At 46.0% G+C, this 16,688-nt stretch overlaps 1 protein-coding gene across 1 annotated transcript in view; it reads right to left on the reverse strand.

Moving 5' to 3' along the window:
- arhgef38 (Rho guanine nucleotide exchange factor (GEF) 38) overlaps window positions 1–4,991 on the reverse strand; it is a 110,921-nt gene extending 105,930 nt beyond the window's left edge. The window contains exon 1 of the mRNA XM_063046918.1: window positions 4,820–4,991. Within this exon, the coding sequence (XP_062902988.1) occupies window positions 4,820–4,991 (172 nt within the window). The remainder of the gene's footprint in view (window positions 1–4,819) is intronic.
- Between the last annotated feature and the right edge of the window lie 11,697 nt (window positions 4,992–16,688).

Genomic DNA, 16,688 nt, shown 5'->3' on the forward strand with positions numbered 1-16,688 from the left:
CCATGTCATCCCTCTATACAACCTAACTGTGGAGCAGATTCATTTAGAGCTGCCAAATGTAACACGAGCATATGGAACCATCTTAGTGGGCAACTTAGCTGGCACGGATGAGTTGTTTGAAGAGCCTGATTCCGGTCTGTACTACTCTATAAATCCCTCCCTATTTCTGGAATCCAGGCACCCGTCCAGATCCGGTGTCAAATTCCAATTCCCCCATCAATGACAACTACACCTTCTCTTGACAAAATTCCAAACACTCTACTCCACACTCTTGCTCTTTAGCACACACTCATTCGTTGATCACCTGTCTAATATTGTGTACGTGGTTTGGTGACAGAACCTAATTCATAAGTGTGTCTGGGGGCGTTACCATAGTAAAGATGCCACATAAATGCAAATCAGCTATTTTTCTGCAATGCAGTTTAATTTGAATTGTATTCATTCCTGGTTATGTCATTAGAGGAAGGGTGTGTAAGAGGGTGCAGGAGAGGTTTACCAGGTTACTGCCTGAATTATAGATAAAGATTAGCTTTATTTGTCAAATGTACATCGAAACATTGAAACATACAGTGAAATGCACTGTTTATGTCAAGTACTGTAAAATTAGCGAGGATTGTCCTGGGAGAATTCCACCAAGTATTGGCATGCTTCCAGCGCCAACATGACATGCCCACAAATTACTAACCCTGGTTTTGAAATAACATGATAGAAGTCCGTGCAGTTACAGGGATGGTGTACACACGCCTTACAGACGGCAGTGGGAATCGAACTGAGATTGGGGATCACTGGTGCTGTAAAGCGATCTGCTCTATCGAGCTGCCCTAGGGAGAGTGTGATGTAAAGAAAGGTTGACAAACTTGGGCAGCAGAGGCTGGGAGGTGGTGGGGAGACCTGACAGAAGTTTATGAGAGGGATAGATAAGAGTACGCAGCCAGTGTCTTTCTCCCATGTCAGAATGTATAATTCTAGAGGGCATACATTTAAGGTGAGGAGGGGCAAGCTCAAAGGAGATTTGCAGAGCCTATTTTCTTCCCCAGAGAGTGCTGGCTGCCTTGAACGTGCTGCCGTGGCTGGCTAAATTGGTTTATTATTGTCACATGCACCAAGTTACAGTGAAAAGCTTGTCTTGCACACCATCCATACAGATCAATTTATCAGACTGAAGCACTGAGGTAGTACGAGGTAAAACTAACAGTGTACAGTATACACTGTGTAGAGTGTTACAGTACAGAGAAGGTACAGGGCAGATGGACAGAAAGGTGTAGGGTCAAACTGAGGTAGATTTCGTTGTGACCTTGCCCTACACCTTCTCTGTGGAAGAGTCCATCTTAATGTACTAGTCAAATATAACAGAGACGCTTAGAAGCCCCTTAGGCATATGAATGTGCAGAGAATGGATGGATAAGAACATAGTGCGGGCAAAAGGGGTTAGTTTAATTAGATCAACGCAGCACGGTGGGCCACTGGACCTGTTCCTTTGCCGAGTTGTTCATTGCTATGTGAATTTGTCCCAATAACTTCAGCAAAAGCTGAGTTCCTTGTATCGCAATGGGCCTGACACCATGCTCTCAGGAGGAGTGCACGGTGAAGCACCTCCTGTGCAAAGCATCTGGGCGGTAGGTCACCTTGGCGAGCAGATACCAGTATCATTTGGTTGAACTGTGACTGCTTCCTTGCGGGCTGGTTTACTGTTTCACTCTCGTTCTGAGCACGACACAAATGCAAACACAATTGCCGCTCACAAGCAGTGAAACTTTAAATTAAAGGACACAAGTTTAATAAACTGAAGCAGGCAGCCCAACAAAATAAATCCCCTGAGCAATTCCTGGAAAGTGCGAACATTCTAAATAATTATCAACCCACTGCTACCATGACATTTCTCTGGTGCCTATAGTGATTTGTGAATTGTGCTGTCGGTCAGGTAAGAATGAGCTTTGGAAAAATGCACCTGTTCTTCAGAACTATTCACACATTACATCATGCGCTCTGCTATGCACCTGTTGGCTCAGGTAAATCTGAATCCATATGATATGGGCTGTACCAGAACAAGGAACAGGCTCTGATTACACAATGACTCACCCGAGAATGAGCTCATCTTTAACCCTCAGCTGCGCCTCTGCCATGCATCACTGAATCACTTGCCCGGACTTACAGGAGTGCGGGTGACAACTCCCAGAAGCACAAAGAGTGACTGGATACAATGAATAACTGAAATTTCTTTAAGAGCAGAGCTGCACTTCACAGCATTGAACAGGACCCAAATCCTTGACATTTTGACAGCAAACAAACTATGGATTTCTTTGGCCAGAGGGTGGTGAATCTGTGGAATTCATTGCCACAGACAGCTATGGAGGCCAAGTCATTGGGTATATTTAAAGCAGAGGATCAGAGGCACTTGATTAGTCAGGTCATCAAAAGTTATGGGGAGAAAGCAGGAGAACAGGGTCGAGTGTGATAATAAATCAGCCTTGGTGGAAAGGCTAGCAGACTTGATGGGCCAAATGGCCTAATTCTACTCCTACGTCTCATGGTCTTAGAAGCAGTTCAGGCTCCAGGTCTGAATAATAAATAGACAAAGTCCCATCTATCAGCACCGGGACCATAGTCCTCCAAACTTCTCCTATCCATGTACTTAGCCAAATTTCTCTTAAGTATTGCAATCAAACTTGCATCCAATACTTCCGCTGGCAACTCATTTCACACTCTCACCATCTCTGAGTGAAGAAGTTCCCCCTAATGTTTTCCTTAAATATTTCACCTTTCACTCTTAACCCATGATCTCTATTGCTTGTCTCATCCAAACTCAATGGAAAAAGCCGGTATGCATTTACCCAATTCATACCCCCCATAATTTTGCATACCTCTGTCAAATCTCCCCTCATTCTCCTACACTCCAGGGAATAAAATCCAAACCTATTCAACATTTCCCTATAACTCATGCTTACCAATAACCTCCTTGTAAATTAACTTTCCAAATCACTAAACCACTTTCTAAAATTGTACACCAAAATAACTTAAGAGATGTTTTTTGTTCATTTAAAGCTTAAGTTAATACCCGAACTACACTCAGTCGTCACTTTATTAGGTACCTCCTCTACCTCATAAAGTGGCCACTGAGTGTCTGCTCGTGGGCTTCTGCCGCTGTAGCCTATGCACTTCACGGTTCGACGTGTTGTGCATTCAGAGACGCTCTTCTGCACACCACTCTTGTAACACGTCTATTATTACTGTTGCCTTCCTGTCTGCTTGAACAAGTCTGTCCATTCTCCTCTGACCTCTCTCATTAACAAGACATTTTGCTGCTCACTGACCATTTTCTTTTGTTTTTTGCACCATTCTCTGTAAACTCATGAGACTGTCGTGTGAAAATCTCAGGAAATCAGCAGTTTCTGAGATACTCAAACTATCCCATCTGGCACCAACAATTATTCCATGGCCAAAGTCACTTAGATCACATTGTTTCCTCATTCTGATGTTTGGTCTGAACAACAACTGAACCTCATGACCATGCCTGCATGCTTTTATGCAATGAGTTGCTGCCACAAGATTGGCTGATTTAATATTTTGCATTAATGAACAAGTGTACAGTTGTACTCAAAAAGTGCGACTGGGTGTATATATAAATACAATCATATCCTCAAAGTACCTCTGTACAAAAGATCATCTTTGGATAATGCTAATAGAGATTCATGTTTTTAAAGGAAGTGTTTGCATTAATAACCCTGCATTGTTAATGTTTGGGAACTTCATAACCAAAAAATGGCTATTCTGGGGTCTCTGCAGTGTGCGAAGGAAGTTATCTAGGAAACTGGAATAACTCCTTGCTCTTTAGCAGCTAGTCCTCTACCTACTTTGAATGGATCAACACATCTCAAGAGATCCGAATCAGAAGGGAGCAGAAATCTTAAGAGGAGGATGTAGAGATGGGGATAAGGAGGGGTCTGATAAAAAGGTGAGGATGTTAAAGACGCAGCACAGACTGGACCCAAGTTAGCAGGCACAGACAGCAGAGACTGCTCAGTTACTATGGGAGTGTGACCCCACGGCCCTGGGCTCTCCACTCACTCCCTGTAGAAAACACACACAGATTTAATTCCTCTTATTACAACAGTGAACCTACTGTAAGACAGAACCGCAGGAGGCTTAGAGCACCACCCTTGGCACCCGATGTTGGTGCTGTAACCTCCACAACACACCCACACACAAACTCCGGACCCCTAGAACCTTGGAGCTTGGGGAACTGGGAGACGCCAGCCTAGGGAGCTTGATGGGAATAACTTGTGTTTATTCTCTCCCTTGATTCACTTTAATCCACTCCCCTTCTCCCTTTGCTCCTCTGTTTGTCCTTTTCCTTTTCCTCGCCCTCTCCCTTCTCCATTCTTGTCTTCTCTCCCTCGCTTAATCTTCCTCCTCTACCCGCTCTTCCTTTTCCCTCACCCTTTTCATTTCCTGTCTCCCCTTCTCTATCCCCCTTTCTCTCTTCCCTCTGCCCTCATCAATTCCATTCTTTCCTCCCCTCCCCTTCTATCCCTCTCATCCACTTTCTCTCTCCATTCTCCCCTTCTGCTCTCCCTACTCTCATTTCTCCCCACCCTCCGCTTCTCAGTCTCCCAGTCTCATTCCTCCCTCCTCAATCTTTGCTCCACACATTCTCTCCTCTCTTCCATCTTCCTCGCCCACCCTAAGTTCTCCCCTCCTCTACCTGACTTTTTCTCAATCCCCTCTCTCCCCATCTCCCTACTCATGCTCGCTCTCATTTCCCCCTTGTCTCCCTTCTTGGCCCGCTCTCTGCCCTGTTCTTCCCGTCTCCCCCTCCTACCTTTCAGCTTCTGGCTGTACTCGCTGCGATCGGACTGGCTCCTGCGCAGGTTGCTGCCCTTCTCCTCCTCTGCCTGCGCGATGATGGTGTCGGTGCGGCGCCGCTCCAGCATGTAGAGCCTGGGTTTGAAGAAGCCGAGGTTCTTGCGTTTAGGACCCGCGCCGCCCTCCATCGCCCCGCTGCTGGAGAGGAATGCCTCCCTTCACCTGTGCACACACAGCGGCTGCTCGCCCGGCCCGGCCCGGCCCGGCCCGGCTCCTCCCACTCACACAACTCCGGCTAACTTCACCTGCAGCGCGCTCCCTGTCGTCACCGCTCAGCCCCGTTCCCGGCTTTGTAAACTTCGATTTGTATAATGTTTCATTTAATTAGGAAAAGTGTTCCTAGAAAAAAAACCCTGCTGTCAGCAACAGGGTGCCGACGTCAACGGGACAGCTGAGCAATTAAAATTTAAAGGGATAAACATTTTCTTTAAAGTTATAGACGCTGAGGGTTATGTCAGAATCGAAGTCAGGTGTATTGTCACTATTCAGAAATCTGGTGTTGGAGGGGAAGAAATCCTCGGCGTTGACCATGGGTCTTCTGGCCGTGTATCTTTCCACGATGGTAGTGATGAGGAGAGGACATGTCTTGGAAGCTGAGGTTTGCCATCTTCCTTCGCCTTTTGGAGATGTCCTGGATGGTGGAAAGGCTGGTGCCCATGATGGAGACGGCTGAGTCTACAATCCTCTGAAGCCTTTCCCAGTCCTGTTCATCGGGGTCTCCATACCAACCAGTCAGAATGCTCTCTATGGTACATCTGTAGAAATTTGCTAGTATTTGGAGACATACCAGATCTCCCCAAATTCCTAATGGATTTCAGCCACTGGTGTGCCGCATTTGTATCAATATGTTGGGACCAGGATAGATCCTCTGAGATGTCCACACCCAGGAACTTGAAACTGCTCACACTTTCTGCTGCTGACTCCTCAGTGAGGGCTGGTGTGTGTTCCCTCAACTTAACTTCCTGAAGTCCAGAGTCAGTTCCACACACTTGGAGGCTTTGCGCAAGGTTGTTGTTGCGACATAATTCAACCATCTCCTGTACACCTCATCACCATCTGAGATTTTGCCAACAATAGTCATGTCGGTGAATTTATGGATGGCATCATAGAGTCATACAGCAGAGAAGCAGGCCATTCGGCCCACACGGCCCATGCTGACCACCCACCACCCATTTAATTTTCGTTCTTCTCACATCCCCATCAACTCCACCCCCGCTCCCCAGATTCCACCCATGACCCACACACTGGGAAAAATTGATAGCAGCCAGTCACCATCGTTCACCTCACTGGGTCGTGGGAGGGAACGGGAGGACCCTGGGGAAGCCACTCAGTCAGAGGGAGAATGCAGACACTCCACACAGACAACGTTGGAGCTCAGGACTGAACCGGGGTCTCTGGTGCTGTGAGACACCAGGAATCACGAAAATGTTTCTGGGATTACATAAAAGGAAAACCTGCTGCTTTGTTTGGAGGGTAAGAAATCATGGCGGAAAAGACAAAATATTTCCAAAAGAAGCAAAGTGTTTAGAAGGGTGATTGGAGAAAACGCAACAGGAGCTTTGACATGGGAATTGGTCCAATACTTGGGATGGAACATTGCTAGGGCAGTGAGGAAAGAACAAGGGGAGAGGTGCCGATAGGAGAGGGAAAGAACAAGGGGAGAGGTGCCGATAGGAGAGGGGTGATGGGCCAAGTGGTCAGATTCTTCAGTATAAGCAACATACAAAGGGCTGGAGGAACTCAGCAGGTCAAGCAGCATCTATGAAGGGAAATGAACAGATGACATTTTGGACCGAGAACCTTCATCAGCACTTTGTGCTCATGATTTCCACGATTTGCAGATCTCTTGTTTTCACAGAACTACCTCCTATACCTTTCTACATGGCCAAATGACAGTGGGCTCCCTTACATAACATGGACCAGCCTGTGGCAGTTTCATCAGTTACCCATTGGTTACCCCCATTTTAAGGATTGGGGAATCTGTGTGGAGAAGTGGCAGATGGAGTTTAATCCGGACATGTGGGAGGTGATCCACTTTGAGAGTTGAAATGCAAGAGCTTGGGAACATTGAAGTACTACTGGGAGACCTTGGGATGTAAGTTCATATCTCCCCGAAAATGGCAACACAAATGGATAGGTTGGTAAAGGGGGTGTACAACATGTTTGCCTTTATCAATCGGGGCATTGGGCATAAAAGCCGGCAAGTCATGTTGCAATATTATAAATCAATGGTTAGGCTACATTTGGAATATTGTGTCAGTTCTGGTCACCACTACAGGAAGAATGTAGCGCAGAAGAGATTCACCAGTACGTTAACTGAGCTGTAAGTAGAAATTTGATAGAGTTAGGCTTAGGTTGTTTTCTCTGGAGCATCGGAGGCTGAGGGGAGTATATAAAAATATGAGGGACATAGATAGAGTAGATAGTCAGAGATTTTTCCCACGGTAGATATGTCAATTACTAGAGGGCATACATTTTTAAGAGGGAGAGGGGAAGTTTAAAGGTTAGTGAGACAAGATTTTTCTGACACACAAAGTGGTAACATAGTTTAAATGTATTTTCTACTTTCACAAGACCCTGATGGAAATTAAGAACTTAAAGTACCGCAGGCCAATCCCATCCGTGAATTGCTTGGAAACTGAAGGATTTGGACTTGGTGCAGACCATGACAGTGCCTGCAACAGAGAGGTGTCGGTACATGAAGGAGGTGTGCAGTTTAACAATGAGTGATCGTCTGATTGCAAGACCCTGTTGGCAACTGCAGGCGAGCTCCGTGGCCTCTGTTGAGGTGAGGTCTAGGCCTCAAGACACGGGGTTGTGTGTTGCAGCTGCCCAAAGCCAGGTATTGGAGTCGGGTGTTACTTTGGAATGCCAGAGGTGCTGTTGTGCAGTTGGTGCTGCCCCCAGTGTTCGCTCGGCAGAAGACAAGCTGTATTGTGTTCAACTGCAGAGAGCTGCAACCTTCATGGACTCAGGGATTTGGCCCACATTTTTTTGTGTGACTGTATTTTAACTATCATATTATATGTGCCCTGTGCTGTGTATAACTGTTGGTACTATGTTTTGCACTTTGGCCCCAGAGTAACGCTGTTTGCTTTGGATGTATACGTTGGCATTCAAGTGTGGCTGAATGACAATTAAACTTGAACTAAGTGCCTAGAACACACTACCTGAGAAAGTGGTGGAAACAGATACAATAGCAACAGACTAAGGAGCTGGTGGTAGACCTGAGGAGAGTTAAGGTACCGGTGACCCCTGTTTCCATCCGGGGGTCAGTGTGGACATGGTGGAGGATTACAAATACCTGGGGATACGTATTGACAATAAACTGGACTGGTCAAAGAACACTGAGGCTATCTACAAGAAGGGTCAGAGCCGTCTCTATTTCCTGTGGAGACTGAGGTCCTTTAACATCTGCCGGACGATGCTGAGGATGTTCTACGAGTCTGTGGTGGCCAGTGCTATCATGTTTGCTGTTGTGTGCTGGGGCAGCAGGCTGAGGGTAGCAGACACCAACAGAATCAACAAAGTCATTCGTAAGGCCAGTGAAGTTGTGGGGATGGAACTGGACTCTCTCACGGTGGTGTCTGAAAAGAGGATGCTGTCCAAGTTGCATGCCATCTTGGTCAATGTCTCCCATCCACTACATAATGTATTGGATGGGCACAGGAGTACATTCAGCCAGAGACTCATTCCACCGAGATGCAGCAGAGTGTCATAGGAAGTCATTCCTGCCTGTGGCCATCAAACTTTACAACTCCTCCCTTGGAGGGTCAGACACCCTGAGTCGATAGGCTGGTCCTGGACTTATTTCATAATTTACTGGCATAATTTACATACTACTATTTAACTATTTATTATTTATGGTGCAACTGTAACGAAAACCAATTTCCCCCTGGGATCAATAAAGTATGACTATGACTATTTAAGAGGCATTTAGACAGACGAGTGAACAGGGAGAAATATGAACAATGAGTAGGATGGTGGGACTAGTTTGGTTGACATCAAGGTCCATGAAAACAAATTGGACCGAAGGCCCTATTCCGATACTGTACACTTCTATGCTCTATGTGCTATGAATCATGTGTGTTTGTGTCAAGCAGCTGATTTCACCAGAAACATAAAAGATGACAGCTGATGGAAATCTGAGGTAAAAACAGACTGCTGGAGAAACTCAGCAAGTCAGGCACCGTTTCAGGGGAGGTGTGGATGTGGGGAAGAGGACAATCAGTTTGACTGAAAGATGAAGGGAAGATAGCCAACATGACATGATGGGCTGGAATGGGGCATGAGCTGGCAAGTGATTGGTAGATCCAGATTAGGAGGAGTGACAGGCAGTTGCAGGAATGAAGAATGGAGTGACAGAGGCTGCGAGGTGATCGGTGGAGGCAACAAAGGGCTGCGGGTGATGGAATATGACGGAAGGAGTACGTGGAGCATGGAACCGAACCAGTGGGAAGAGTGAGTGGGTGATGGACAGATACAGTGAGTGGAAGATGGGGTAGAGACGGGGTGGTGGGCGATATGGGGGTGTTGTATGTGTGAGAGAGGACCTGGATAGACCAGGAGGAGAGAGAATGGGATAGGGAGCATTGGCTACCTGAAATTTCAGAATTCAATGGGTTGTAGACTATCCAGGAAAAGTTACTCAAGCCGTCGGTGTGCGGCTCATTCGATGCAGTGGCTGAGTTCTCAAATTTCCTCATGAACCATAACATCCCTCTTGCTCATTAACAACTACACAGTTTTGGTGATTTCACCTGCCCTACTATTCGAGAGGTGGCCCTGTGTGAAATCTTTCTTTAAGCACCAAGGAAGTTTTACATCATGTAAAGGGCAACATCAATACAAGTTAGAAGCCACTGGCATGTCTACTTCCTCAGGAACCGAAAGACCCTTCCCAGCTGCTCTGCAGAGACTAGGCAGTTGTGAACTCAGACCATCACATCACAGAAACCAACATCCTCTCTATGGAGGAACTCAGCATCTATGGAGAAGAGCAGTCAGGCCGAGACCCCTCCTGGCTGCAGAGATCACAGAGGGGAGCAGTGAGAGAGGGAAGATTTAAACTTCTTCAGGGTAGGCATCCCTGGAAGAGACTTTGAAGCGTAGTAATGCAGTCACAAACAAGAGAGAAATCTGCAGATGCTGGAAATCCCAAGCAACACTCACAAAATGCTGGAGGAACTCAGCAGGCCAGGCAGCATTTATGGGAAAGAGTAAACAGTCGATGTTTTGGACTGAGGCCCTTCTCTGTCCGCTCTTGTTGCTGCCCTGGTAAAGTAAGAAGATAGAAAAGTGGTGCGGGTTTAAAACACGTCCTTCCTGACCCCAGTATGGGGAGAGAGACTCACATTACAAAGTTGTTGCGAAATGGAGATTGCTGGTGTCAAGGGCACAGGTGAAAATAATTCCTGCATAACAACAGTGACTGCGTTTCTAAAAGAAAGATGTTGGCTGTGGGGAACTTTTGAAATTCATTTGCTATAGAAATGTAAATGATGAACATCAGCAAATCAGGCACCATTTGGGGGTGGGGGGGGGAAGAAGGTAGCGCCGTGGGGGAAGAGGACAAAGTTTTGACTGCAAAATAGATTCCATGATCTTAATGCTTCTTAGCGTAACAATAGATTAACGTGCAAATGTAGATAGGAGTTAGAGGGCCAATAGTGTTGTAATCTGAACATCCCCTAGGAATTGAGACATTGTTGAGTTAATGATTGGATTTCTAAATGTTAATTTGTGTTATACAATTAGTCCGGAGATCACAACCAACCCCACCCTCATCACCATTCACTCCTCTCTGCCTTGGGGCTGATGGTTTGAGAAGAGCTCTGGCTCTTTTACTCTCTTACTAGCCCTTCCTTCAGTTAGTCCTGACGAAGGGTCTCGGCCCGAAACATCGACTGTACCTCTTCCTAGAGATGCTGCCTGGCCTGCTGCGTCCACCAGCAACTCTGATGTGTGTTGCTGGCTCTTTTGAGATGGTTGCTGGTTGACGTGATTCATTAGGAAGCTCCGCAGTGTAGAATCAGAATCAGGTTTAATATCACCAGCACTTGTCGTGAAATTTATTAAGTTTGTGGCAGCAGTACAATGCAATACATAATAACAGAGAAAAATGACTGTGAATTACAGTAAGTATATATATTAAATAAGTAGTCCAAAAATGGAAATAAAAAAGTAGTGAGGTAGTGTTCATGGGTTCAGTGTCTATTCAGAAGTTGGATGGCGATGGGAAGAAGCTGTTCCTGAATCGTTGAGTGTGTGTCTGCAGTCTCCCGTACCTCTTTCCCGATTGTAGCAATGAGAAGAGAGCAGGTCCTGGATGATGGCAGGCTTTAATGATGGCTGCCGCCTTTTTGAGGCATCGCTCCTTAAAGGTGTCCTAGATACTGCAGAGACCAGTGCCCATGATGGAGTTGACTAAGTTTACAACTTTCTGCGACTTTCTTTGACCTTGTACAGTAGCAAAACCACCCCCGCCCTACCAGACGGTGATGCAGCCAGTTAGAATGCTCTCCTCAGTATACCTGTAGAAACTTGTAAGTGACAAACCAAATCTCCTCAAACTCCAACGAAATATAGCCATTGTTGTGCCTTCTTTGTAGCTGCATCGGTATGTTGGGTCCAGGTCATCCAGGAACTTGAAACTGCTCACTCTCAACTGAGAGAATACTATCAGACCTCCTGTCTTTCCAAGGAGACATTCATCCTGGACGCCACCTGTCCCGGTACAAGTTGGAAGCATGACAGTGTCAAAGGTTCGCCTGAGCATCAGCAGTAAATCAGAGGTCAATTCCTATCACTGTTGGTATGGAATTTCTAGGTTCTCCCCGTGACGGTGTACATTTCCTCTGGGTGTTCTGGATTCCTCCCACATTCTATTCACTGACATATGTTGTGGAATTTGCTGCAAAACAACGCATTTCATGACATTTGCCATTGAATATTTGCTGTGGTCCAAATCCAGGTGGGTGGGACTAGATAGAATAGTTGGGCACAGACTAGATGGGCCGAAGGGCTTATTTCTGCAATGCTTTATGACTCTATTCCAAAAGGTGTATGGGCTAGCGTTAGCAATCTGTGTACGTGCTATGTTAGTGCCGGAAGTGTGGGCTGGCCCCCAGCACATCCTCAGACAATGTTGGTCATTGATTCAAAATGATGAATTTCACTGTATGTTTTGATGTTTTAACAAACATTTGACAAATAAATCTGATATTTAAATTGGTAAATTGGTTTATTAATATCACATGATGCTGAGATACATCCTAAGATGTGCTGGAACATATCATCAGTGTTGTAGCCTGGGGTCATCGGGAGTCGACCCTGAGGGGGTGGGTCAGGCCCCGACTTGTGTCCCAGCAGCACTGGTTCACGGGTCACACCTCTTTATCCTTAGCCACCTGGGGGTTTGCTCAGCAGCCTCTGTGACGGTCCTGATGGTTCTTTTCTTTGCAGTCCCTGTAATGCCAAGAAGGGAGTAGGTTCTGCAGAGTGAGCAGCCAGCGAAACCTCTAAACCCCACCTCTACAGGCTCGCATCGTGCCCTCCACCCGTCTCTGGCACTGCTCTACCAGCTCCTGGTTTTGGACTTCTTACGCTCAAATGCCTTCTCAATCCGGTCTTCCCAGGGCACTCTCAGTTCTATCATGGCCACAGAACGACCGTGTCAGGCCTCAGGGATGATGATGTGATGACGTTAGCACATACTGTATACTGAGGTGCATGAAAAATTTTGTTTAGAGTGCCACCCATACTGATCATTTCATCACATGAGTGCACTAGTGTAAGGGAATAGCAATAACAAAATGCAGAATATATTGGTCAGGTAAGAACAAAAGTGCGGTGGGGGCAGACTATAAGTTGCAGGAGCAATGATGAGGTAGTTTGTGAAATCGAGAGTCCATCTTAAAAGATCACAGATCACTATTTCAAAGAGAATGCTCCAATCTCACCTCAACTCCCCTTCCCATTCCCATACCATACAGGATGTGACCTCTTCACCTTCTTACCATCCAGAAGGAGGTAGCCACACCCATACTCAACATTTTAAGAGCAGCTTCTCCTCTTCACGGTCGGATTTCTAAACAGTCTATGAACCCAGGAATACTGCCTATTCACCATTTGCTCAACTTACTTGTCTTTCTAACTTGCAGTGTGCTGCTGTTGCAAAGCAACACATTTCACAACATGCCAGTGATAACGAAGCTGATTCTGAATCTGTCCTTGGCCTTCTCCATTGCCAGGTGAGTCCAAACACAAGCTACAAAATCAACACCTCATATTCCACTTGGGTAGTCTTCAACTTTGGACTTTCAAAAGGCTTTTGACAAGGTCGCACACAGGAGATTAGTGTGCAAACTTAAAGCACACGGTATTGGGGGTAAGGTATTGATGTGGATAGAGAATTGGTTGGCAGACAGAAAGCAAAGTGGGAATAAACGGGACCTTTTCAGAATGGCAGGCAGTGACTAGTGGGGTACCGCAAGGCTCAGTGCTGGGACCCCAGTTGTTTACAATATATATTAATGACTTAGACGAGGGAATTAAATGCAGCATCTCCAAGTTTGCGGATGCCACGAAGCTGGGTGGCAGTGTTAGCAGTGAGGAGGATGCTAAGAGGATGCAGGGTGACTTGGATAGGTTAGGTGAGTGGGCAAATTCATGGCAGATGCATTTTAATGTGGATAAGTATGAGGTTATCCACTTTGGCGGCAAAAACAGGAAAACAGATTATTATCTGAATGGTGGCCAATTAGGAAAAGGGAAGGTGCAATGAGACCTGGGTGTCATTGTACACCAGTCATTGAAAGTGGGCATGCAGGTACAGCAGGCAGTGAAAAAGGTGAATTGTATGTTGGCATTCATTGCAAGAGAATTCGAGTACAGGAGCAGGGAGGTTCTACTGCAGTTGTACAAGGCCTTGGTGAGACCACACCTGGAGTATTGTGTGCAGTTTTGGTCCCCTAATCTGAGGAAAGGCATTCTTGCCATAGAGGGAGTACAAAAAAGGTTCACCAGATTGATTCCTGGGATGGCAGGACTTTCATATGATGAAAGACTGGATCGACTAGGCTTATACTCATTGGAATTTAGAAGATTGAGGGGGGGATCTTATTGAAACATATAAAATCCTAAAGGGGTCGGACAGGCTAGATGCAGGAAGATTGTTCCTGGTGTTGGGGAAGTCCAGAACGAGGGGTCACAGTTTGAGGATAAAGGGGAAGCCTTTTAGGACCGAGATTAGGAAAAACTTCTTCACACAGAGAGTGATGAATCTGTGGAATTCTCTGCCACAGGAAACAGTTGAGGCCAGTTCATTGGCTATATTTAAGAGGGAGTTAGATATGGCCCCTGGGGCTAAAGGGATCAGGGGGTATGGAGGGAAGGTTGGTACAGGGTTCTGAGTTCGATGATCAGCCATGATCATACTGAATGGCGGTGCAGGCTCAAAGGGCCGAATGGCCTACTCCTGCACCTATTTTCTATGTTTCTATGTTTAACCCAATGGTATGAACATTGGATTTTCCAATTTTAGGTAACCTCTAGTGTTCCTTTCCCTCTCCCACCAGTCCACCCAGCATCTCTTTGTTCGCCTTTCCCATTCCCACCTACCCATCTCCTCCATACCTATCCACCTGGGTTTCTTCTTCTTTTGCCTACGTTTCTCCCATCTGGATTTATCATCCTTCTTTTATCTCGGTCCACTTATCTTCTGGCCTCTATCTTACTTTCCCCCTCCCTTTCCCCTTACTCCACCTGCCTCCCGCTGTCCAACTTTTCCCTTATCCATTTCCACTCACCGTCTGCTCTCCTCCACTTACAAAACTCCCCCTCCTCGCACTTGGCTCCAACTGCCCATCATTCCCCACAACAGCAACATGATAACAATGCTTTGCAGGCACAATAACAACATCTAAAAGACTCTTGGGTAGGTACGTGGTTAGGAAAGGGATTGTGGATCAAATACGGGCAAATGGACTAAGCATGGACGGGTATCTTATTTGACAAAGACGAAGGACAAGTTTCCGTACTGTATGGCTCTATGACCCTACAACCTCACCTGGTTCCACTTTATACTGATTATCGCTCCTTGGCCTGCTCTGCCCTGATGCAGAATCTCAGCCTGAAACATAGACTGTTCCTTTGCCTCCACAGGTGCTACCTGATCAAATGAGTTCCTCAAGCAATCCGATTTTTGTTTTGTTCCTGATTCCAGCATCTGCACTTTCTTGTGTCTGCGATTCTCCCTTATGTCCCGGGCCAGAAAAATGAGCTGACATCTCATGGAAATATGTCTGGTTCTCCGGAAGAGCAACGGGTAGATGTGGAGACATTTCCACTGGTGGGAGAATTTTCCGTGAGGGGATAGAGAGTAGATTAGGGTCAGTTATTTGAAACTGAGGTACAATACATAGAAATTTCATCTTACGGATGACAGTGAGCCTCTGACCCAGACGATCATGGGGGCTAGGTAGTAGATATTTAAAGTGAAGGTAGATTTTTGTTAATAGATTAGGGATCTGGTTCATAGGAGGAGTTTGGCCATGGTGATATTGATTGGAGGGGCAAGCTAGAGGGGCTGAATGGCCTACTCCTGCTCCACTACATCACTATATTGCTCTTTTTTTGCATTACTTAATTACTCTTTATTTCTTATTGTAACTTATAGCAATATATTTTTACTATTATGCATTGCATTGTACCACTGCCACAAAACAATAAATTTTATAACAACACACACAAAATTTTGGAGGAACTCAGCAGATCAGACAGCATCTATGGAAATGAATAGATAGTCGACGTTTCGGGGGCCGAGACCCTTCTTCAGGACTGAGAAGGAAGGGGGAAGATGCCAGAATAAAGCAGTGGGGGGAGGGGAAGGAGGCGAACTGGAAAGTGATAGGTGATGCCAAGTGAATGTAAAAGGTCGAGGACTGGAGAAGATGGAATCTGATAGGAGAGGAGAGTGGATCATAGGAAAAAGGGAAGCAGGAGAGGATCCAGGCAGAAGTAATAGGCAGGAGTGAGGAATAATAAAAGGTCAGAGTGGGTAATAGATGAGGTGAGAGGGAATTTGTTTATTGGAAGGAGAAATCAATATTTATGCCCTCAGGTTGGAGGCTATCCAGACAGGATATAAGGTGTAAACACGAGGAATTCTGCAGATGCTGGAAATTCAAGCAACACACATCAAAGTTGCTGGTGAATGCAGAAGGCCAGGCAGCATCTCTGGGAAGAGGTACAGTTGACTGTACCTGCTGCGTTCACCAGCAACTTATAAGGCGTTGCTCTTCTGCCCTCAGGGTGGCCTCATCTTGGCACAAGAGGAGACCATGATCTGACACATCAGAACGGGAATGGGAACAGGAATTAAAATGTCTGGTCACCGGGGAATCCTGCTTGTGGCGGATGGAGCAGAGGTGTGACATAGGTCAGTGATAACAAATATATTTCTGATTCTGATTCTAATTTTCTGACATTGTAATGTTTTGCAGCCACGTGTGTGTGTGTGTGTGTGTGTGTCTGTCTGTATTCTTGCTGTGCACACATTAGCCACTACATTCCTACATTCCACCAGTGATCATAGTTCATGAGAAGATTTGCTCCTTTGCCTGTAAGCGCAGATGCTATTAAAAACAAATGCTTTACAGCTGGAAGTTCCTTCTTTCTAACTCATTACCCAGCACCTGAGTGAACACGTTCATAGATGGGCTAAAAACAAGTCAGTGGCAGGATGGATTTAACCTTTGTCTGCTTGATCTTCTCTCGAGCTGTGTTGCACTAGATTACATTATTCTGATGCTCTGCCACTACCC

This window comes from Mobula hypostoma, chromosome 4 (genome assembly GCF_963921235.1).
Source record: "Mobula hypostoma chromosome 4, sMobHyp1.1, whole genome shotgun sequence".
Taxonomy (NCBI): Eukaryota; Metazoa; Chordata; class Chondrichthyes; order Myliobatiformes; family Myliobatidae; genus Mobula; species Mobula hypostoma.